Source organism: Rattus norvegicus, chromosome 19, assembly GCF_021556685.1.
Source record: "Rattus norvegicus strain SHRSP/BbbUtx chromosome 19, alternate assembly SHRSP_T2T, whole genome shotgun sequence".
Classification (NCBI taxonomy): Eukaryota; Metazoa; Chordata; class Mammalia; order Rodentia; family Muridae; genus Rattus; species Rattus norvegicus.
The window spans coordinates 25,119,453-25,142,628 of NC_141552.1; the positions used below are offsets into that span (position 1 = coordinate 25,119,453).

Here is a 23,176-nt window from a genome sequence, read left to right on the forward strand (position 1 = left end):
ATTGTGCAAGCATATTTTGCTGCTCGTTTTGAAGCTGCAGTCTAGAAATGGTGACAGATGAATAACATATCATATTATTGCATATCCATGTGATACATTGGATCCTATGTAGAGTTTTGAACAAGTTCTTGGTTCTTTGACAAATGACACTCTGTGGTCATGTGATCTCTTGTATAGGAAGCACCTTTGGGATAAGAACCAAGTGCAAATGTCAAATTAGTACTTGTCATTGGCTTTATCTTTGGTGACATATGGACATCTCCTTTCTTCCTGCAACCTGATGAGGTCTCTTGCCATTGCCCTGTTCTTGTTTTGCACTGGTATAAGTCTGGGTCCCATATTGTCAGCCCACATTACTGTGAGGCTCTCTGGAGATTTTGCCCTGCCCACAGAGTTAGCAACAATGATATCACTTAAAATGTCCATGTCGACTGTCCAATAGAACTGAGGTGGTAGAAGGCAGCATTCTGACAGCTGGCTTGCATTTCCCCACCAAATCAGTGTCTGAAAAACTGCCTTCCTCTCCCAGGTCTCAGAAAGTGCAAGAGAGCTGGAATTGGACACACACCAGTAAGAGAGCTTCCTGAAGAATAAGTTGCTTTCTCAGGAGTCCCTGATGACCAACATCCTGAATGGTAACAACATTTTTTGGATGAGTATTCATCCTCTGAGTTAATTTGTCATTTCTTAGAGACGCTAAATTTATATACCACTAAGCCAGCCTGACTGATTGAAGTCTTACTTTCTTCTCAGAAAACAGCACTTGAGAGACAACTTGGGGGACCGCCTTTCATTATGTGGGCTAGAGGAGAAACAGCAATACATCTGTGCTTCTAAATGTTCCTTAAGAATATGCTTTTAGAAATATTTTTGTTATGATTTTAATTGAAGTTTTCTTTTTGTTGTTTCATATTTATATGTTCTTGTTACTATTTTTACTTTCAAATATTTTTAAATATTTTTATTCATTTTAATCCTGTTTTGTTGTAAAAATGTATTTGTTATGAATAAAAATTGAATTCTATCTCTTGACTCTTAAGACCATCATTCTTACTCAAGGGTTCTGTCCCCTCCTGTGGACTTAGAACTGACAGCTACACATGGATCTCTGCATGTTCCATGGATCCTGGGCTAATAAGTGAATTCAAAGTCACCAAGGGGTACTCAGTGTGACAGTGTCTTTTGTGTGGAGAATGTGGCTGTTCCTCGGACACACACTTTATGATGTAATCACTGACACACTTTACCCAATTGTTAGGGTCCATGTGGTTCTTCTGAGAGAGCAGCAGGTGCTCTACCCTGTGAGTCATCACCACATCTCCTGCAGGTGGCTTTTGTTATTCCACATGAGGTGCTGTATTAGGTGGACAGGATCACCTATGATTAAATAGAGAGATCTCAGGAGATGTGTGTTCACAGGGAACTTACTGAGCTGTGCGTGCTCAACGTGTTAGGTTGCCAGGCATCCCTACAGGGCTCTGGTGTCCCCACTGCTCATTGTGGGTCAGGATCGTCCTCCAGCATCACTTAGTGTCCATATTAGAGCAGATCATTCACCTGTTATCAATGATGACCATATGTATTCTGCACATCTGATAAAATACAGAATAGAAACTAGCTTCTTGTAGGCCAGCTTGGCATAATCAGTTTTTTGATTGTTAGCAAGAAAATTATTGTAATCTAAGCAGTTTAGGAAGGAACCTCAAGAGCATCCATAGTGAATGTAGCCTGCAGCTGTGAACACAGGTTTCTTTTGGAGAGCAAGCCTGTGCAAGCCCAACCGAGGTGGGACAGTGCAAGCTACCCTTTTTCCATGGCCAATCTGGGATCGTATTGAGAATGTATTTCTTCCAGGTGACTGATTTCCAATTTGTGGAATTCATCTAACTTGCTGAGAGTGCAGGTGACTCAGAGAGTTAAAGTACAGAAGAACCAATCCAGTATGTCCACAAAAGCTTGCTGTCACCCCAGGGCTTTTAGAAGCTCAGCAGCTAGAGAAGCAATGTAGTATTTGGTTATTCTCATGCTTAGGTCTAGTCATTCACTATAAGCTGACCATGACACAAAAAGTGTCATCTGTGTCAAAACTAGTTGTAACTAGATTTACACCACACTATCACATCACTACCGTATTTGAGGTTCTCAGTTACTATCTAAGAACCTGGAAGAGGCCTGGGTCTTGCTACACAAACTCATAATTTATGTCTTCATGACACTGTGTGCTTTGTTCTGTTGATGCTACCATTGGCATACAATACCTTGGATACTTTGTGCTGACATCTGTGACATGAGACAATAGTTCATGTCATCCTATCCTGAATAAAATGTCCTTAGAGTACAGTGTAGTGGGAGGGGCCTTCTTTTCCTGTGAGATAGCAAAACATTTCCAGTCTTCAGTCAAGTCTGACAGCCATTGTCCAGTACCTGTCTTGAGTTGTCCACATTTTCAGCTAAGAGTCTTCATCCAGGCTGCTCTATAATTCTGTAGAAGATTAATAGGGTTCCAGCCCTAGGATTTAATTCAGTGTGACTGCACTTGCCGAACATGCTCAAAGCCCTGAGATCCACCCTAGCCCTCTGTGCTTTAGAGAAAGAAAATAAAGAACCACATTGCAGTTGAAGTTTCTCATCCAACAAAAGGAGAGCCTGCATAGGGCCTTTAAGTAACTCTAAACCCCAGCTTCTGCCCACAACTCCCTCCATCAATTCCATGATTGGTGTATTTTCACTACTACTCACTTTCTTCTGTGTGCAAAGAATGTGCACCATGTCAGTAAGTGTGTGTGTATGTGTGTGTTTGTGTGTGTGTGTGTGTGTGTGTGTGTGTGTGTAGTCCCTAGTGAAAACTGTCGAGATACATGCAGACTCATGCTACTACTGTCCCATGGCACCTTGCAGGGAACCCTGAAATGGTGGCTACTTTAATACAGTCTAAACCGGGTGTGCATGGTTTCTGTAAGGTCACCATTACAGAGAGCAGGAAAAGCTTCAGTAGTCACATGGATGTGATCAATCAGTGTTAGTCATGCCCTTCCAGCATGGTAGACTGCAGGTTGTCTGTCCCCATCACTTTGCTCTCTTGTGCCAAACAATGCCAAGGTCAGGGCCGTTGAGCCGTGAGGCAGAGGCTCACCACCCTCAGTGCTGCCTAAGACCCCTAAGACTGTCTCTTTTGGGTGTGTGCGTGCTGGACACTCATGGATCCTGAGATCTCCGCAGCTGAGGTGAAACAGTACCGGAGCCATTGCAATGTGGGCACACATTTGGTTTTGGAGCTGGGCCACTCTTTGACTTTTATTGAGTGGAGAGACAACTGTTGGCTGAGCCTTTGGTGAACCGGATGGCCCCTGGCCACGTCAGCAGTCAGCAGTATCAAAGCTGAGCAACCAGTGTTTTATGTTTCATTTTGTCATCGCTGGTCAGTGTTCTGATGCCACAGCACATGGCTGGTCTCAATCTCCCCATGTGGCCACAATCCCTAATTGATATTGCCTCCACTTCCCAAGTGCCACTGGGATTTCTGTAGAACCCCTAAGGCAGCAGCAAGCAGGAGCTCCTGACTATTCCCTCCCTGCTCTCTGGATCTGCAAGTCGTTCTGTGTACATATGGCTATTCCCTCATATACTCTTGATCCCATGATACCTTAATAAACACTTGAATCATGCCCTGATGGCCAGTTTTCAACTGCTACCTGACACCATCTATAATCGCCTGGGAAATGAGGGACAGTCTGGATCAGACTGGCCTTTGAGCATGACTATGCGTGACTGTCTTCGTTGCTGTGGGAGATGCCAGGCAACCTCTTTTCTGATCCTAGAGTCCCTATACCCAGCCACTTGTCCCCTCTACAGCCAGACCCTACTTCTGCTCCTAGGCACTGTCTTGGACTTCCTTCCCTCAGGTGGCTTCTCTCCTTTGGTTGCTACAGAAACCTGTTATGAGGAAAGGAACAGGGAGTTAAGAGTTCAAAGCCATCTTCCCACTGATGTTCTTTCTCAGAGGTCAGTGGGACACTTAAAGAGTTTTGTGTATACATTTTATTAAGCAAGGGACAATCATGCATCAGACACAGGAAACTAACAGCACATCTACTGGACCTCCTTCAACACCTGGGCATCTCTTATGGCCTGTGCTTCTGTGTGCTGAAACCTGGGGACCAACTTCCTGTGGGGTTTCCCAGGGTGACTATGCACATTACTACACTGGCGTAAATCCTCAAAACTCACAAACATCAACAGGACTGCCACAGGAACGGTTCTACATCAACAGATACCACAGATCAGCAAGCAGAAGCATGGGAGGGTGGTGCTGTGGCTCACACACTTCTCTTTCCTCACTAGGGCAGGTGACCCGCAGAAGAAAACAAGGGGGCAGCAGGATAGAACAGGAAAACTACAACCCAGTCCTTGCATTAAACACCCAAGCACATTTAGACTAGAAGAGAGAAGTTTGCCAAGAATGAGGGCCACTTTGGACATCCATCATCAATACCCCTGGCTGTCTAGGCCAGCATCAGATCCAGCAGTCTCCAGGCAGCTTTCCGCCAGGCCCTCAAGGGTGCTAAGAGCATTAACCATGAAAAATAGAACAAGATCTCTGCCTCTTGCCTGACTGACAGCCAAGCATGTGTATGCCCTGGCTATGCTCATGCTGGGACCCCTTCTAGATATTAAGATATAGAGACCTGATAGTTGATTAGGACCCTGTTCGAAAAGGAAGACACCGGATATTTCCCTCTGGCATCCATATGTGCATGCATGGTTGTACAAGCTAGTAGAATCTCTCTCTCTCTCTCTCTCTCTCTCTCTCTCTCTCTCTCTCTCTCTCTCAAAGTTTTGAAGCACAGCAGAAGAATCTCTGGGACTCTAAGCCTGAGCAACCTCATCTGTGAGCCACAGCTTCTGTGTGAGAGCTCCTTTGTGTGAGAGGGGTAGGGTGACTGAGGAAGTTTGCTGGTGTCCATCCCTGGCCTGCATGTGCATGCATACAGAGACATGGACACATGCACATGCTGAGTACCCCTCATCCAATCCTGAAATCTGAAAACATTGAATTTCAAATCCAGGCATTCTCCTAACCTACACCTTCCCTCAGGAATTGGAGATGAGGCCTTGCAAGAATCCTCAACCAGTGAGACTGGCCCAGACCTTCTGAGATCCATTCTGCCCCAGGAGAACACAGCAGGTGGTATCAGGACAACACAGAAACTCAAGACTCCAGCCTGATGCAGGGACCGCCTGCTGGGTTAGAAGACTCAGCATCAGGTTCCTGAAGGAAAACATCACCTCTGAACACACAGGGTCGCTGTGGCTATGCCTTCAAGGCATCTTCAGCAGCAGCTTAAATGGACTAGAATTGACTATGGGAACCTGCCTGCAGGGTGATGTGAGAATCATTTTGCTCAGGCTTGATCGCTAGATGTTGCCACAGAAATCCTTGAACTCTTCTTGGAGTACAGTCCAGGCAGAGGCTGAACACAAAACATTCTGATTATGAACTGAGTTTAACAGATAATCCGGATCCTGAAGGCCACAGGCCCAAAGGTCTGCACTGTAGGGGTGAGGCATCACTGCAGGGATGACCACACAGTGCAGGGGTGAGGAGTCACTGCAGGGATGACCACACACTGCAGGGGTGAGGAGTCACTGCAGGGATGACCACACAGTGCAGGGGTGAGGTGTCACTGCGGGGATGACCACACACTGCAGGGGTGAGGTGTCACTGCAGGGATGACCACACACTGCAGGGGTGAGGTATCACTGCAGGGATGACCACACACTGCAGGGGTGAGATGTCACTGTGGGGATGACCACACACTGCAGGGGTGAGATGTCACTGCAGGGATGACCACACACTGCAGGGGTGAGGTGTCACTGCGAGGATGACCACACAGTGCAGGGGTGAGGTGTCACTGCAGGGATGACCACACACTGCAGGGGTGAGGTGTCACTGCGGGGATGACCACACACTGCAGTGGTGAGGTGTCTCTGCAGGGATGACCACACACTGCAGGGGTGAGGTGTCACTGCGGGGATGACCACACACTGCAGGGGTGAGGTGTCACTGCGGGGATGACCACACAATGCAGGGGTGAGGTGTCACTGCGGGGATGACCAGCAGTATCCCAGCCTTGGCCTGGGAATAGCCATTGACACCCACACTTTCTGGGGCAACATTGTCTCCTGAGGATAGAGTCAGGCCAGGAGCAGCAACTGATGTTCACGAGGGACAAACTTTCTTCACCTCCTGCCCATGCTGGCCCTAGGATCTGGGCTTTTTTGGTGACATGAGTGCTGAGCCTCCCAGGTAGATGGGTTTTCAGGGGTCAGGTGGTGATTGTCACCAAAGATATCCATAAGGATAAGTCATACTGTACTAATTCCCATATTAGATCCCTTCTCACAGGTCACAGAGGCCATAGTGGGTCCTAAATGTGGAGTCAGGTTCCTGTGCACTTTTGAGGAGACTGGTCAGACATTTAGGCTTCGTGATATTTTGTTGGCATTATTTTGGGGGGGATTTTATTTTTACTGTTGGGGCCAAACCTGGGGCTGCCATGTGGAGGGAAAAGCTTTGCCAAAGCTGTAGATCATCCCTAATAATAAACTCCTGAATTCTCCCAATCCTGGAACTATCTAGGTCCCTCACATGATGCAACCTTTGGGGCATTCCTCACATAGAATCATGGGGTGGACTGCATCCCAAAGAGAGACAGTGGGAAAAATTCCCCAGTGTCTCCCTGTGGCTGTGACGATGGGAGTGCTGACCAGTGGAATGCAGGCCCCATGTGAAAGCCTTTTGGTTTCTACTTGAGTGGAATCTTCACCATGCCTTTTTTTTTTCTAGAAACACAGGTTGCCCTGGAACTTACAGTTTTCCATCACCCTGACTCAGTTTCCCATGACTGGGATCATAGGCTTAAATTACTATGCCCATTTTTCTTTTTTGTATTTATAAATCTGCTAAAAAGCCAGAAGGATCCAGAATGTAAAATGGTGCGGTCCAAGGCATTTCCAACAGGGGATTCTTAACCTAGGAGTATCCAGACCAGTGTTTATTGTGTGGCTACTTCATTCCCATAACAGCTTATATTTGACAAAGAATTCCAAGTTGTGATATCACTGGGCAGCAGGTGATATCCCATACAGCAGGACTGACTCAGGTTGTAATTAAGGCTGGAGAAACTTACTAGGACCCTGGTAATCCTACCACCCTGGGGCCTTTAGATAGCCTTAATCTGATCTTCCCCCCTGTGCTATTAATCAATTGCTCTTGAAGGTAGATTTGAATTTACAGTCACTGTGAGGCAGGAGAATTAGGACCCTACAGTCACTCTGGGCTCCATAGGAAGAGCCTGTTTCAATAGTAAAAGAGGTCACCTGTGAGTTCTTACTGTCTTCCCTGAGGCCTTACTGCTGGAGTTAGACTAGCTGTCTCACCAATTGAAGTAGAGGGCAGAATGCTGGTGCCTTCTATAGTGAGGACTAGTGACAGATGGTCTATGGAAATTCTAGAAAGGTCTACAAGTATTTATGTCCTGTGCATGGGAACTGCTGGCTTCCCTGTGTCCTTTGCCTTTATTTTGCAGTCCATGGGGCACCTGGAAATGTCCCCAAACCAGGCTGTACACAGGGCCTGTCCCGTGACTCTCACTTGCACTCAGAGCCTGCCTGATAGTCATAGGTCTGACAGAGCCCTGACACCTGCAGAGACCACTATAAGGGACCCTGCAATCCCCACACTGCACATCAGTGTCTATAATGTCCCTATACGACACTGAGACGGTCTAAGCTCCTTCCAATCTTTATGCTGCATCAGAATCTGACCATTGCTACTTTTGCTCCTCTCATACCCACACTAGAAGCCCTGTACCCACACTAGTCCCAGCTGGCCTGTTGCCTACTGACATCTCATGGACTCTGCCCCAATATTCCCTCTTTGCCTGGGTCCCTGCAACTGTGTCCAGTTCTGGCTGCTTCCCTGCCTCCCCACTTCCATTTTCCAAATGGCCACATTGACACATGGGTTTCTGGGTCTCCCACTCCTCGGATGCTGGGAACAGGTTCCTTCTTTGCTGTTTGAATGGTTGTCCTAACACTGGAGGACCTTGCTTCAAGTAGTGGCAGTCAAACCTGGTGCTGATCGTGTCAGATCTGTCCAGGCTGTCTGTGTGACTGTGGAATGCGCCTCTGTTTTGGCTGAGTGTTATTTACCTCCCTCATGGCCATGTGATAACCAGACCATGAGCATGTTCATTGTTTGGAAAGAAGGGTGTGGAGGACATATGCTCCTCATCCTATCATTAGTGGAAAAAAGACATAGGTAGATGATGCATTCTAGACCATCCTGGGCTATAGAAACTCTGCCTCGAAGAATGCAGGTGGAGCAGGGCTGGGGTTCAGTTGGTTGCCTAGCAGCCTACCACATTGAGCAGGCACTGCTCAACCACCTGTACATACACATCTCCTGAGATCTCTCTCCTAAATGGGAGGTGATCGTGTCCACCTAGTACAGCACATGCCCTGGAAGGACAAAAGCTACCTACAGGAGCTGTGGTGATGACTCCCAGGTTAGAGCATCTGCTGCTCTCTCAGAAGAACCACATGGTCCCTAACAATCATCTACAATGGGGAATGCTATTCCCTCTTTTGGATCATGAGGGAAATGCACTCAGGAGTGGCCCAGACATACATTTGAAAAAAAAAGATCCATTGAGTTACATGATAAAAATAAATATAATCAGCAACAATAAAAAACACAGCATATGAATGATCAAGTGAAACAGCACCTATAAAAACCTATTTCCCAAAATGACGTTGATGGTCATTATCTTTGTGGTTTAATACTAATGCTGTATTGTAAGAAAAACTGAGGCACATGGTTCTCCATTAGGATTATTCTATATTCCTTTGTGAAAGTTGTCATTTTTTCTGCAGCTCTACAGGCATGAGTGTGTGTTACTCAATATCTGGTGCACACAGTCAATAAGGAATGTGTGTTGTAGACTGATATAGACTAGGATGAGCAGAACACATGACAGCATGGATACAGTATGTCAGTGATTACATCATAAAGTGTGTGTCCATAAAAAATTCACATTATCCACACAAAAGACACTATCACCCTGTGTACACCTTGGTGGCTTTGAATTCCCTATTTACCCATGCTGCCTGGACCATGCAAAGATCCATATCCAGCTGTCAGTTCTAAGTCTACAGGAGGGGAAAGGACCCTTGAATAAGATGGTCTTAAGAGTCAAGAGTTACAAATCAATTTTTATTCATAAGGAATACAATTTACAAAAAACAGGCATAAAATGAACAACTAAAATGGTATAAAAAATGAAAAACAGTAACAAGAATATATAAGTATGAAATAACAAAAAGAAAACTTCAATGAAAATCATAACCAAAAACATTTCTTAACAGCATTTTCTTAATGAACATTTAGAAACACAGTTGTAGTGCTGTTTCTCCTCTAGGACAAGACGTCAAGGCAGTCCCCTCAGATGTCTCTCAAATGGTGTTGTCCGTATGAGAAAGGAGAAGGACCTCAACCAGACAGTCTGGCATACGGATACATAAATTTAGGGTCTCTATACATTGAGGAAATTATCTGAGAAGAAGAATATTCCCCCAAAAAGTCTTTGACTGTGAGGATTGTCGTCACAGGGAACTCCTGAGGAAGAAACTCACTCTTCAGGGGGCTGTCTTCCTGGGATCCGTCCTATGCCATGTCTCCTGCAGTTTCTGAGACCTGGGAGGAGAAGGCAGCTATTAAGACACTGATTTGGTGGGGACATGCATACCAGCTGTCAAGTTGCTGCCTTCTGTCCCCTCAGCTGCATTGGACAGACAGCACTGATCTTTTCACTGAAATCATTGCTGATATCTCTGCAGGCTGGGAACATCACCAGCAACCCTCACAGTACTGTGGGAGAACAAGCTGCTCCTCAGACTCTACCAGTGCAAAACAAGAATGGGGAAATGGGGAGAGACCTAATTGGGGTGCAGGAAGAAAGGAGAAGGCCACATGATACCCAGATCAAAGCCAATGACCAGGACTCATTTGCCATTTGCACTTGGTTCTTATCCCTACAAGGTGCTTCCAACCATAACATGACCCCTGTATGACCTTTGTCACACGACCAAGAACTCGTTCAAAACTCTTCATAGCATCCAATCTGTGATAGGGAGATGCAGTCATATGATATGTTATTCCTCTGTCACCATTTCTGGACTGCAGTTTCAAAAAGGGCAGAGAAGTATAATTGCCAATAACTCAGTTTCTGAAGAGTGGTTAACATCCCAGAATACTTGTGCATACACAGAGCAATGAATAACTCTATCACATAAGGTGGGTGACTGACTGGGTGTGGGGAGATTAGAAAGGTGATAGGGGAAGCAAAGATGTATCCAATAGGCAAATGGTATCAGACATTGTTAATCTGACTCAGCTGCTTGTTCCTACCACATTTTGCTGGGTCTGGAGGTTGCTGGCCTTCTCCTGTTCATCTTCATCATTCGGGTTCAACTCAAACAAATATCGCTGTAACTCCTTGCTCTCCTGCTTCAATGTGACCAACTTCTTCTTCATACATGCCTGGTCCATCAGGAGCCGGCTGTGCAGGTTGCTGGAAACACACTCTGCATAGTAAGATCCTGAAGCCTCTTCCTCCCATTCCAACTGCCAAATCCCACAAAGTCCACCAGGACCCAGATACCCATAAAGACTTCATAGAATACATCTCCATACATGTAAGGCTGCTGCACAAACAGCAAATGGCCAATCCAGGGAAGAATAAATTGTTTCTGTGACCCAAGCACCAATAAGAGTCCATGTCTGTCCAAAAGAACAAGGGATCTACAACTACCCATGAGAGCCCAATGCATCGGGACAGCATCAATTAGTAGGCAGCAAATAACCACAAGAGGACAGTATGACCAAGGGAGGTCATGCAAACCATGTGGTCCACACATTGAGCATTGTTAAACCTGGTAAGACCCCAGAGCCGCAGGTTGGCCTAATAACACTCTGATGCCTGAATCAGTGTAGTTCTATCCAGAGCCTTGTAAAGATGCATAGACACTGTGGTGAGAAGTCACAGTCTCTTAAAGAACTGAAACTGAGTCCAAAAGACCCACAGCACAGTGATATTTAAACAGCAGAAGACATGGACCCAGAGCTGCAGGCTCTCCAGTCCAGAACAAAGAGAGGCAGCAATGGCCATTCCACAAGTGATGGGCCCTTCTGACCAGTACTTACCGATAGAAGTTAATCTCCTTCTTGAGCTCCTGAAATTTCTCACGATGTTCAATGTTCTTTGTGTCTAAGTTGTGCAGTAATGACATGACCTCTTTCTCCTTTATCTTCAAGTTTTCATAAAATGGATTTGGCCTGAAGTAGGGGCTGGCCCCAGGAAGATAGAACCCAATGAACATCAAGGTTTAGGATTATATGAACTCAGGCTGTGTCCTGTACTACCCCAGTCCTGGAAGGACACTTTCTGAATTCTACATATTTGAATTCTTCAGCTTCAGAAACTTGGAATTGTGTGCCCAGGACAACAGAAGCTAAGCACCCAGATAAAGGGTTCCCTGGCTCACTTTTTTCAATCAGGAGGGCTGGATCTGCATTCAAACCTGTTATGCTGTCAAGAGCCTAGGCCACAGAGCTTACCAAACCACACACACACACACACACACACACACACACACACACACACACACACATCCAGAAACCTCTGATTTCATTTTTCCTGTTTTGACAAGTGGAATGCTACAAGCCGAATAACTAATATTCTAGAGGCAGACAGTACACATAATTCTGGAGATGAGACCAGATATTGCCACAAACTTATAATCTGCTCAAGGCATACAAATGTATAGACAAATGTGACCACACAGGCAAAGAACTGTACTGTTGAAAGTGGGGCTTCCAAAATAAAGTACTTACACCTCCATGAAACTATTATACAGGTATATCCTGAGGTCAAAAAACAGACCCCTAAATTCCAAGGGTGGAGGGACACAGAAACATATAAAAGTTGTGCATATGCATGCAGACCTGTGCACACACAGACACACAAACTGGGACACACCCACAAGAAAAGAAAATTAAACAGACTCAGAGAATGAGAAAGAGAGACAAATATGGAAAGAGCACAATGAGAATCATTAGAAATGTATGCACCATTACTGTCTCAGTGTTTAAGGCACACAGACAAGAAGGAACAGGCCAGAGCCTCAGGCCTTCTAGTTAAGCATGGAGATGAACAATGTGGGACCTGTTACCTAAGGGTGCTGCCATGAGATGATAGCGTTCAGTCACATTCCTAGCAAGTACAAACACTGTCCACAAACTCACAGCACCTAGAACCTTGCAAAGCTGCCACTTGTCAAGGGCTTTCCAATTGTACACTGGGAACTCATGCTCCAGTGACTTTATCCCTGAATTCTTCACTCAGATCACAAGTTCAGATTTTCAACAGGCAGAATCAGAGAGTCCATGTCCAAACTCACTCCTCAGTAAGGGTCAGGTTCTGAATCTCCTCTCTATGGGAGATGAGGTTTAGAACAAGGTCCTTTGTTTGGAGCAATGCATACCTCTTGTTCATGGATCCACCTGTCACATAAAGGAGGCGATCTGTCAGCTCATTTCTCTCCTTGGTAGTTAGCTCCAGTTCTCTATTCAGCCTCTCCTCTTCCTCGTTGTCCTGCACCTTGTTTAGGATATTTTCAGGGGATGACGTCTGTCTGCAGGCCTCTGTAGGTAGAAGAACACAAGTGAACCCGCATGGGGTGAATGCATAGAGCATACACAGACCACAGTGAGGTCTAAACAGGAGAACATGCTTGGAAGCCAGTGTCACTGCAAGAAGTTTGGTCTGTGTAAGAGGCATCCTAAGTGGATCACAGTCCCCCCACTACTATATAGAGACCAAGAGATGTAAGCAGCCAGGTGTTCCCTATGCCCGCCCACACAGGCTTACAAGTACCAGAGAGATGCCTTCTCCAGGATTATTATCAGGTACGCAGGCTACAACCTGGTTTCAGGACCCTCACCCCTCTGGTTTCAGAAGTCAGATCATCAATTCAGCATCCACAATGACTTGATTGATCAGGGAAACTCAGATATCCTACACTGTTACTCTATTCCAATAACTTTGCATTAAAAAGTCATGTAGGGGGAGGACATGGTCAACAGACTTATTAATTCCCCCTACTGAAATGACAAATGCCCCAGAAGTGCCAATAGGTTACAGGCTCTTTCTCTACCTGCTCCATATAGTTTGGCTACTGTAGAAAAATATCTGCCACACAGAACCTCTAATATATGAAGGTAAGATTGGCCCCGTCAGCCAGAGGTAGTCAGAGGAGTTCTAAGAATATAAGGTCATGGCCAGGAGCACAGTTCTCTCCCTCTTACTACTGTCAGATAGTCACTGAATTGAAAGAAGCAATGAAAGTGAAGTACATTGATGCCCTGTTTAATTCAGAAAAGTTATACCCTCCATGACTCCTGGTGGTGTTATAATATCAATTTAACATACCGAATGCACTGTAAAAGTAAAGACTAGAAGTTCACCCAATAATAGCATAGGCATTGCCATATCCTCCATGTGGTTATGGAGAAACTAATGATGTGAAAACCTTGACTTTCAGGAATTGTGATAATCATGGAATTCAATATCTGTGGAGATGTTCCAGTGGTTGTGGCCCATTGCTATAAAGGCCAGCTGAAGGCCCCCACACTCACCCCTGAGAGGAAGATCAACATACACTGCCCAGAACTTACTCCACATTCCCCATGTGTCCATCATTACCTTTAGGTTTCGTTTGCTTCACTCTAGACTCTTCTCTATCAACATCAACTCTCCCAAAGCACCTACAAAGACGGGAAAACATGTCTGTGGATATATCCTTTGGACACTAAGAGAAAAAGTAGGGAATTGGTTGTCACAACGATACTGGTGACATCACAGGGATTCCAAGGTCTCTCTAGGAGACAATAGAATGTCCACGAAGGGACGGCTGATGTCATGGATAACAGACTTTGCCTCCCTGCTAATGTTCTCCCTGTACTGAGCAAAAGCTGATGGACCCTTTTCAGGGGACTTCCCTGTGGCATAGCCACTGAGCACCACATGCTTCCAAAGCCAAATTTGGCTCTAGGCTTGATTGGAAAAACCTAAGTCATTGCTATGTATCTAAATGAGTGCTTCCTCCCCAATCCCTGCACAGAAGTGTTTCATCCTACCTCAAATTCTCCTCAGTCAGCAATATTACCCATTAAAGATTACTGAGAAATCACACCAGTTCCTATAAGTAGCCAAAGAGGTCTCCTGTCTCATCATGTGCAGGTGCATGAAATCACACCCAGAAATAGCCTATAGGATAGGTGGCAATGTGGGTGTGTGTTATAGGTACAACCTGAAGCTTTGTGCTTAACATTTGACAGTTGCCACCAGATTCTTTAGGAGAAAGAATTGCATTCATTATGGTCCTGGCAACAATGTGGTGATCTGTTAGGAGAGGAAACTGAAATATTGGATCCACCAGTGAATGCACCCTCAGACTGAGTGTGGGGCTCTCCTCTTTGCACTTAAGTTACCAAAGCAGGATTGCTTACAGGCCTCTCTAAGCTATAACGTGTGATTTCATCTGAAAAATAAAATAGTCAGCAGATGTGGGGGGGGGATGCAGCCAAAGGAGTAGGACAAGCCTAGAGACATAACTCAGTGGACAGAGTAAGAAACAAGCATCTTCACTCCTGTTTCATGGATCACCCCACAAAACACAAAAGCATGTATCGTACTAAAAAAAAAAGCCAGTTATTTTATTGAATGCATACACTAATACTGTTTACAGTATTAGTAGCAAAGCTCAGATTTTGGGGGCAGATCCATGACTTGAACTATCTTCCTGACAACATATAAATCAATCAATCAATCAATAAATAAATAAATAAATAAATAAATAAATAAATAAGAAAAAAAACCACAAAAATAAAAAACACAAAAAGCACAAGCCTCTCATGTGAAGTTACAGAAGAGTGATCCAGTGGTCACTTCTGACCAGGCCATTTTAGCTATGACAGTGCATAGTGACCCTTAATTTGATGGGTCCTATATAAAGCTTTGTGCAATATTGTCATTTTAACAAACCTCATCCAGAACATACATAACGACACAGGATATGATTGCCATGTCCTTGCTGTGTATCAAGTTATTTTTCTGTGTCCTGATTGTCAGGCATATTACACCACCAATCTGAGATGGCTGGTAGACTTGGAAGAAAGTGGATATGAAAGATCCCCGTTTGATATCAGTACAGCCATTTCTTAAGCATGAGAATCTTTTAAGCTGGCCCTCGCTTAGCCCCTAGACGTTAGACAATAGACCAGAAAGTACAGAAAGCACATTCCCACCCACTCTCTAGGAAGCTGCCCGACCATAAGAACAGAGGGTATAGAACATATTTACTGCAGGGCAATTACAAGACAGGAAACATCTCTGGGAAGCTGACTGATCACTATAGAAGTGAGATGTCCTTGGTACTGAATGCAGCTGTGCTATAGGCTGACATCGCTATAGCCTTGTCCTGGGAACCCCAGAACAGAAACACCTGCCAAGACAGATATCCTTGGTCCTTGTCCTGGGAACCCCAGGATAAGAAAACATATATCAAGTCAGACATCCTTCCTACTGAAATAGCTACATTGATGTGGTTACGGCCTTATCCCAGGACGAGAAACATCTGCCTAGTTATCCTTGGCACTGAAATAGCTGAGCTAATGAAACTGTGTGATCATAAATGACTGTTTAAGCTGTACATTTCTGTTGTTTGAGGCTCCTCACATCCCTCCTCGTGAGGACCGTGTCGAGCCCCAGTGCATTGGTATCCCAAAGTAAACCTCTTGTTTTTACATCAAGACTGAGTCCTGTGTGTTCATGGGGTGGTGATTGTCCTCAGGACTGGAGCGAGAGTCTCCTCTGTCTGAGGGTCTTTCAGATAAAGCTATAGTTGTGGGTTACACACCTCAATTCTCATTGGCTAATGCTGTCCTCACAGTCCTTGGAGGCCCCTTTGTAAGACTACCTGTTGGAAAGTAGAAGCAGCTTTATTTGAGCTCAAAGTGAACCTGACATGCAACGTAGAGAACAAGATGGGGTAATTGAGAACCTGTCTAAAACCAGCACAGAAACCCACCCTTCATTCAAAGCATCATCTACCAATTCTTGAATTTTTACCATTCTCTGCCAACCAGTCTTTCATTCAGGAAAGGTAGAAAAAAACTGGAAATGATCTTTTTATTCTAAGGACCTTGATCTGTCTTTCCTTAGGTCCACGTTAAGAACAAATGAAATGGGTATCACCATCTGAACAACTTAGTATCACCTACTCAGCATTTCTAGCCTAATACTGTGCCTATGGCAATCTCAAGCTTCCCTGAGTGTTGCTGCCCCAGCAAGAAGAATGAAGAACTGAGGTCAAACCCCACTTAACCTTTCAAGGGGTTAGAAGAAAGCCATCAGAGATACTGCACTTCTTTGTCCTTAGATTAAATCAAGATGATACAACGTGAATCTATTGGGATATTCAACCATACATCTTCCTCACAACCCCACCTATCTGAGTTCATTGCTTGGCAGAATTCATGCCCCACCATCCTAGATATTTCTTGATTCATTGCTGCCAAGGGCCAGGTTTCCTGAATTTTGTTTTTTGTAGAATTGGGTGTAGTCAATCATAGTTGCCCTCTGTAAGAAATGACAAATATCTATAATAACTGACCACACTGGACTTGTGTATACAAGTACAGTGGTGGAAAATTCAGCATAACTGAGGAGTGGGAAATCACCACTGTGTCCTGGCCTTTCTCTGCCCATATCACAGCTCACAGGCGGCTGGGGCAAACCTTGAGTTCCTCTGTAGAAACAGAGTGATGTTGAATGGACACTGAGCAGGCAGAGCAACACAGCTGAGGCAACTCAATTCCAGCAACAAATGCATTATGTGTTTCCCATCTTAACAGCTCCTTTTGAGGACTTGTCCCCACACCTAGCTTAAACACAGCAATTTTCATACATGCCTGCCTGCTATTTCATATTGTTGCTGTAATACGCCTCCACATCATAGATTTCAAAAAAGAAAGAAAATAAACCTGACAGTGAGAAGGGTGATGCTTGTCAACATCTAGTGTGTTGGGGGCCCAGGTATGGTCACAAATAACCAGGACACAGGGGATGCAAAGCAAAGGCAGATGCAACTGCATGCAGCTGCAAGTTTATTAACCCTTATACAGGCATGAATATGGATTACCTCACTTTCCCTTTTGGCAAGATATAATAAGATCGTTATTCCCATGATATCAGGAACGACTGAGGCAAGACTAGGCAAAGAAGTGAGACTAAGCAAAGGCTTCTCCTTAAAATATCTGTATAGCAAGTCACCCCTCTTGCTAGTATCACAATCTACTTGTCATACCCCAGAGACCATGAGAGCTGCTTCCACAAAAAACGGACACAGTACAGCATAGTGTAAGGTAAAGTGAGAAAAACATTTTCTTCTCAAGGGCAGCGTTCCAGCCCCTGCTTGCATCTCTCAGCCGTCTTTCCTTGATCCTGTCTGGGAAGTGTATCTCAATGATTCCTCAATTTCTCTCTTTGTCCTTTTGTTTTAAAAGTAACACTTTCTATAACATAGCTAATTGTCCTTGAAGGGGTTTAATCATGCAAAAAGAAAGCAATATAATATATAATGTATGCAACCTTTAATGAGTGTATCTATTTTCTTAGGGGTATTATTCAGATACCTTCCCAGATCTGGATTTAACTTTGATAATTGTTATCTGTCTACAAAATCAACAATATCGAATGAATATTCCAGTTTTCTGGCGTAAAGTCCTCGGGAGTAAGAACTAATGATTTTGGAATTTGCTCGGTGTCTATTGTTATGTCCCTCATTTCATTTCTGATTTTTAATTCATGTATTGTCTCTCTTGTGCATTGTTAGTTTGAGGAAGGGGTTGTCTCTCTTGTGGATCTTCTCAAAAAAAAAAAAGAGGAAGAAAAGAAAAAGACAGCTCTTGCTTTCCTTGACTTTGTATTTTTCTCTTTGTTTCTAAAGGCTTGATTTCAACCCTGAGTTTACTCCTTTCATCAGATCCTACCAGACTCTCTATGGGATGAGGCTTTGCCTCACTTGGTAACAGCAGCATGGAAGAAATGAAGCTTTTGCTGATCTCTGTTGTGGTGTTGCACATCACAATCTCACCGAAAACCATGCATAGCCTGGTTTTAGGCTCTATTAAAGCAGCCCACTATTTCAGTGTTACCTGCAAGGTGCCATGGAACGGTAGTAACATAATTCTGCATGCACATCGACAGGTTTCTCCACGGTCTTCTGGGTCATTTGATAATAATTTATAGTGAGTTCATGGATGAACACACACACACACACACACACACACACACACTTTACTGACATGGTGCATATTCTTTGCACACCAAAAATAAAGTGAGCGTTACTGAAAATGCACCAATAATGGAATCGATGGAGGGAGCTGTGGGGAAGCTGGGGCTTAGAGTTACTTAAAAGACCCGATGCAGATTCTCCTTCTATTGGAGGAGAAACTTGGTAGACAATGTGGTTCTTTATTTTCTTTCTCTAGAGCACACAGGACTAGGGTGGCAGCTAGGGCTTTGAGTGTGTTTGGCAAGTACTGTAGCACTGAATTAAATCCTAGGGCTGGAACCCTATTAATCATCGACAACAATTACAGGGCAGGCTGGATGACGACACTCAGCTGACAATGTGGACATCTCAAGACAGTCACTGGACAATGGCTGACACACGTGTCTGAAGACTGGAAATGTTTCTCGATCTTGGAGAGGAAAGAAGGACCCTCCAACTACACTGTCCTCTAAGGAAGTTTATTCAGGTGAGGGATGACAGGGACTGTTTTGTCTCATGTCACACATGTCAGTAGAAAATATCCTAGGTATTGGGTGCCGCTGTTAGCATTAACAGAACAAAGCCCATAGTGTTGGGAAGGATAATAAATTATGAGTAGGATTAGAAAACCCCAAGCCTCTTCCAGGTTCTAGGAGAGCAAAAAAAAAAAAAAAAAAAAAATACCACGAAATACAGCATTAATGTAATAGTTTGGTTAAATCTAGTTACTAGTTTCTATTGTGATACCTATTGTCAGTGTCTGCGCCGACAGTGTGTGAATATCAGGTGTAGGTTTGTGGGGTTGAAAGAAAACACATACACGGGTCACCCCTTTTTAGCGAGTGCCACCAAGGCTTTACTGAGATCTCCTTATATACCAGAGGCAAAAGCCCTGGAATAACAACAAGGCAGGTGAAAATCCCCAACCAGGAAAATAGGACAAGTCTGTGTGGTGAAAGTTCCAGCCCAATCAGGGGCATAAACAGCTTCTTAAAAACAAGAAGCAGGAAAGCTCAGTGGGGAGGAAGGGTGCCATGGAAAATCCCAGCCCCAAATCAGGGGCTAAGAGCAGCTGTCAAAGGTGTAAACAACTTCTTGCTATTGCAGGCTGAAAGGCTCAGCGAGGGGGGAGGGAAACACCAAGGTAGAGCCCAACAGGAGTCTTCACTGGTGGCTCTAATGTTTCACTTTCCTATGCCAACTGGCCTCCACACTGTTTCTAGCACCATAATGATTTCAAGTCTTCCTCCTAAGGAATTTTGTGGCAACCATTGAATGCTAAGCACAAGGCTTCATGGGTGTTCCCCTAACACACACCCATGTTGCAACCTTCCATGCAGGCTATTTCTTGATGTGATTTCAAGCACCTGTACATAATAAGACAGGAGAACATTTTGAGTGCATATTCAAACTGGTATTATTTCTCAGGAATTTTTAATGGCTAATATTGGTGAAGGAGGATAATTTGAGTTAGGATGAGACATTTTTGGGCAGGATTTGGAAGGAAACATTCATTTAGATGCATAGGAATTACTAAGGTTTTTATAATCAAGCCTTGAGGAACATTTAGCTTTGGAAGCAGGAGGTGCTCAGTGGCTCTGCCCCAGGAAAGTCTCCTGGAAAGGGCACCTCAGCTTATGCTCAGTACAGGGAGAACATTAGCAGGGAGGCAAAGTCTGCTCCCCATGACATCAGCTGTCTCTTCTTGGACATTCTATTGTCTCCTAGAGAGTTCTTGGCGTCCTCTGCTATGTCACCAATGTTGTAGTGACAACCAGTGCCCTAGTTTCTCTCAGTCCGAGTCTGGCAGATACACCCTAAGACATGTTTTCCAGTCTTAGAAGTGTTTTGGGAGGGGGGGTGTCGATTGTGGAGAGACTAGGGTGAAGGAGTCTGACCTTTCGTCTCAAAGAAATGATGGACAAAGAAAGTGGTTCTGGGAAATGTGGAGTAAGTTCTGGGCAGTGTCTTTTGAGCTTTCTGTGGAGTCAGGGGGGGGAGGGATAGTGGGGGTCCTGCAAGCTTAAGCTGACCTTTCTAGCAATTGGCCACAACAACTGGAGCATCTGCAAAGGAATTGAAATTCCATGAATATCACAATTCCTGAAAGTCATGGATTTCAGAACATTAATTTTCCCATCCCCAAAGAAAGGATATGGTAAGGCCAATGCTACTCTTCTGTGAACTTCTGGCCTTTACTTTTAAAGTTGATTTGTGGCTTGTTTTTTGTTTGTTTATTTATTTATTTAGTGGGTAATATTATTTATTGCCAAAGTCAAACATCTGGGTTACATCCTGGGACCCACATGACAGAAGGAGAGAAATGGCTCCTGAAAGTTGTTTGGTCATGTGCTGCACACACACACACACACTCACACACACACACACACACACACACAGACACATACACACACACTCACACACACACACTCACACACACACACTCACATTCACACTCACACTCACATACACACAGACACACACATACACTCACACACACACACACTCATACACACACACATTCACACACACACACTCATACTCATACTCACACTCATACACACACAAACTTTAAAACAAAAGTAATTTTTCTTACAGTCTGATATAATTGGTTCTAATGAAAAGACAGCCTGAGTGTAGTTACTATGTAATTAAATAGTACTCATGCTCTCAGGCAAAGAGTTTAAAGTTTATAGGTACCTAATAAACTAGCATTGGGACATATGAAGAACATTTAAGTGTTCAGCAGAAATACAACGAATAGCTAATTTAATTTGTTAAAAGTGAAAGCATACATAATTCTGAAGGTTTTTATACTAGTTTTATTATACATATAACTATGAAACAGAAAACATACATATTTGATCAATGAAATGAGGAAGATTGATTTAATGAACAGAAACATGGATGGTACTTCAAAATTTCCGTGATTACATATTATCTATTTTATTCCCTCCACAATAGCAAGAAACGGACATTATTATTTATGCAACATTACAAATACTTAAACCGAGAAAATATTAATTGTTTGGCCTGCTTTTCTGAGCTTCCTTAAAGATATAGTTAATTGACAGAGCTGTGGTTTAAAATTAGGGTACATATTCTTCTGATTTGAATGTGTGCCTTTTCTTTCTATTTTTTTCTCCATCTTTATTAAATTGGGTATTTCTTATTTACATTTCAATTGTTATTACCTTTCTGGGTTTCCAGGCAAACATCCCACTAACCCCTCCCCCTCCCCTTCTCTATAAGTGTTCCCCTCCCCATCCTCCTCCCATTACCACCCTCTCCCCAACAATCCCCTTCACTGGGGGTTCACTCTTGGCAGGACCAAGGGCTTCCCTTTTATTTCTAGTGGGTGCTGCTCTCCCTGCTCCATGGGAAGTGGATGGGGGGAAGGCCCGGGCCTGGGGTGAGTTGGAACTGGGGTAGAAAGGCATAGGGCCTCCTAGGTGAGAATGCCAAACCACCACTGCTGCTGCAGCCACCATGGAGAAGCCCTTGTTCCTGCTGCAGGGAGGAGAGTCTGGTGCCCACAAGATGGCTGAAGGGGAGCTGAGAGTGGACAGCTTCATCACCTGCCTGCTGGAGGTATGAGGATATCGTCCGGGAAAAATTGTGCAGATGACTGAAGCAGAAGTCCGAGGGCTGTGTATCATGTCTCGTGAAATCTTTCTTAGCCAGCCAACAGCTGTGAACACAGGTTTCTTTTGGAGAGCAGGCCTGTGCAGGCCCAGAACCTAGGTGGGACAGTTCAAGCTACCCTTTTTCCATGGCCAATCTCAGATCATATTCAGAAAGTATTTCTTGGGCTAAAGAGATGGCTTAGTGGTTAAGAGCACTGACAGCTCTTCCAGAGGTCCTGAGTTCAAATCCCAGCAACCACATGGTGGCTCACAACCATCTGTAATGAGATATGATGCCCTCTTCTGGTGTGTCTGAAGACAGTCACGGTGTACTTGTATATAATAAATAAATAAATAAATCTTTTAAAAAAAAAAGAGTATTTCTTCCAGGTGATGGATTTCCAATTTATGGAATTGAACTAACTTACTGATGGTGGAAGTGACACAGAGAGTTAAAGTACAGAAGGAATAATCCAGAATGTCCACCAACAGTTGCTGTCACACCAGGGCTTTTAAAAGCTCAGCTGCTAGAGAAACAATGTAGTCTTTGGTCATTCTGAAGCTTAGGTCTTCTAGTCATTATACGCTGACCATGACACAAAAAGAGTCATCTATATCAAAATAGAGAATAGTAACTAGATTCACACCACACTATCACATCACTACCGTATTTGAGGTTCTCAGTTAATATCTAAGAACCTGGAAGAGGCCTGGGTCTTGCTACACATACTCATAATTTATGTCCCCATTGTCAGCTGAGAGTCTTCATACAGCCTGCTCTGTAATTTTGTAGAAGATTAATAGTGTTCTAGTGAGCACAATGTGATTAGGAAATCGGGGGATCCCAGGAGCCTCTCTGACTTCTAGCCCTCCATGCACTCTCAGATGCAGCCAGAAGACAAGGGGCTGTCGGTTCCAGGACTCTCCACATCCCTGCTGGGGTGCCATGCCCAGCCTGGAGAGTGAGGGTCGGTCCTGCTGTCCCCAGTCCCTCATGCCCAGATCCTATCCACTGGCTGGCTGGGCTTGGCTTTCCTGTGCCTGGCCCTCCTTTGCCCATCCCTGCCATGCCTTGCCCTGCCCTGTTGACT

The 23,176-nt window shown here is 44.4% G+C and overlaps 2 protein-coding genes across 6 annotated transcripts in view; one reads left to right on the forward strand and one right to left on the reverse strand.

Annotated features, from left to right (window-relative positions):
- LOC147999228 (disks large homolog 5-like) overlaps nucleotides 1–23,176 on the forward strand; it is a 144,176-nt gene that overhangs the window by 103,582 nt on the left and 17,418 nt on the right. Inside the window, exons 5-6 of one of the 4 annotated variants that reach the window (XM_087596297.1) lie at nucleotides 530–635; nucleotides 754–1,023. The exons of the other annotated variants lie outside the window; for them this stretch is intronic. Coding sequence (XP_087452423.1) covers nucleotides 530–594 — 65 coding nt within the window. The 3' untranslated portion in view covers nucleotides 595–635; nucleotides 754–1,023. Of the gene's footprint in view, nucleotides 1–529; nucleotides 636–753; nucleotides 1,024–23,176 lie in introns of those variants that run through there. 4 annotated transcript variants of the gene reach the window in all.
- On the reverse strand, nucleotides 9,252–13,961 carry LOC147999231 (disks large homolog 5-like). 2 transcript variants are annotated; one of them, XM_087596355.1, is made up of 5 exons: nucleotides 13,827–13,961; nucleotides 12,607–12,766; nucleotides 11,267–11,410; nucleotides 10,472–10,634; nucleotides 9,252–9,757 (listed from the first exon to the last, which is right to left on the reverse strand). In XM_087596355.1, exons 1-5 carry the CDS (start codon nucleotides 13,906–13,908, stop codon nucleotides 9,728–9,730), a joined length of 579 nt encoding a protein of 192 aa, XP_087452481.1. In that variant the 5' UTR covers nucleotides 13,909–13,961; the 3' UTR covers nucleotides 9,252–9,727. The 2 variants fall into 2 exon arrangements, with proteins under 2 accessions (XP_087452481.1, XP_087452480.1); XM_087596354.1 differs by lacking the exon at nucleotides 13,827–13,961 and having other exon boundaries at nucleotides 12,607–13,084.

What these genes read in the sequence shown, in the direction of transcription:
- LOC147999231 (XM_087596354.1), bottom strand. Translation starts at nt 12,902, where the DNA reads ATGCCTCTTACACAGACCAAACTTCTTGCAGTGACACTGGCTTCCAAG. An exon ending in GGTGGATCCATGAACAAGAG is followed by an intron (nt 11,411 to 12,606) that starts GTATGCATTGCT and finishes TCCTGGGGCCAG; the next exon opens with CCCCTACTTCAGGCCAAATC. An exon ending in TCCAGACCCAGCAAAATGTG is followed by an intron (nt 9,758 to 10,471) that starts GTAGGAACAAGC and finishes TTCTCCTCCCAG; the next exon opens with GTCTCAGAAACTGCAGGAGA.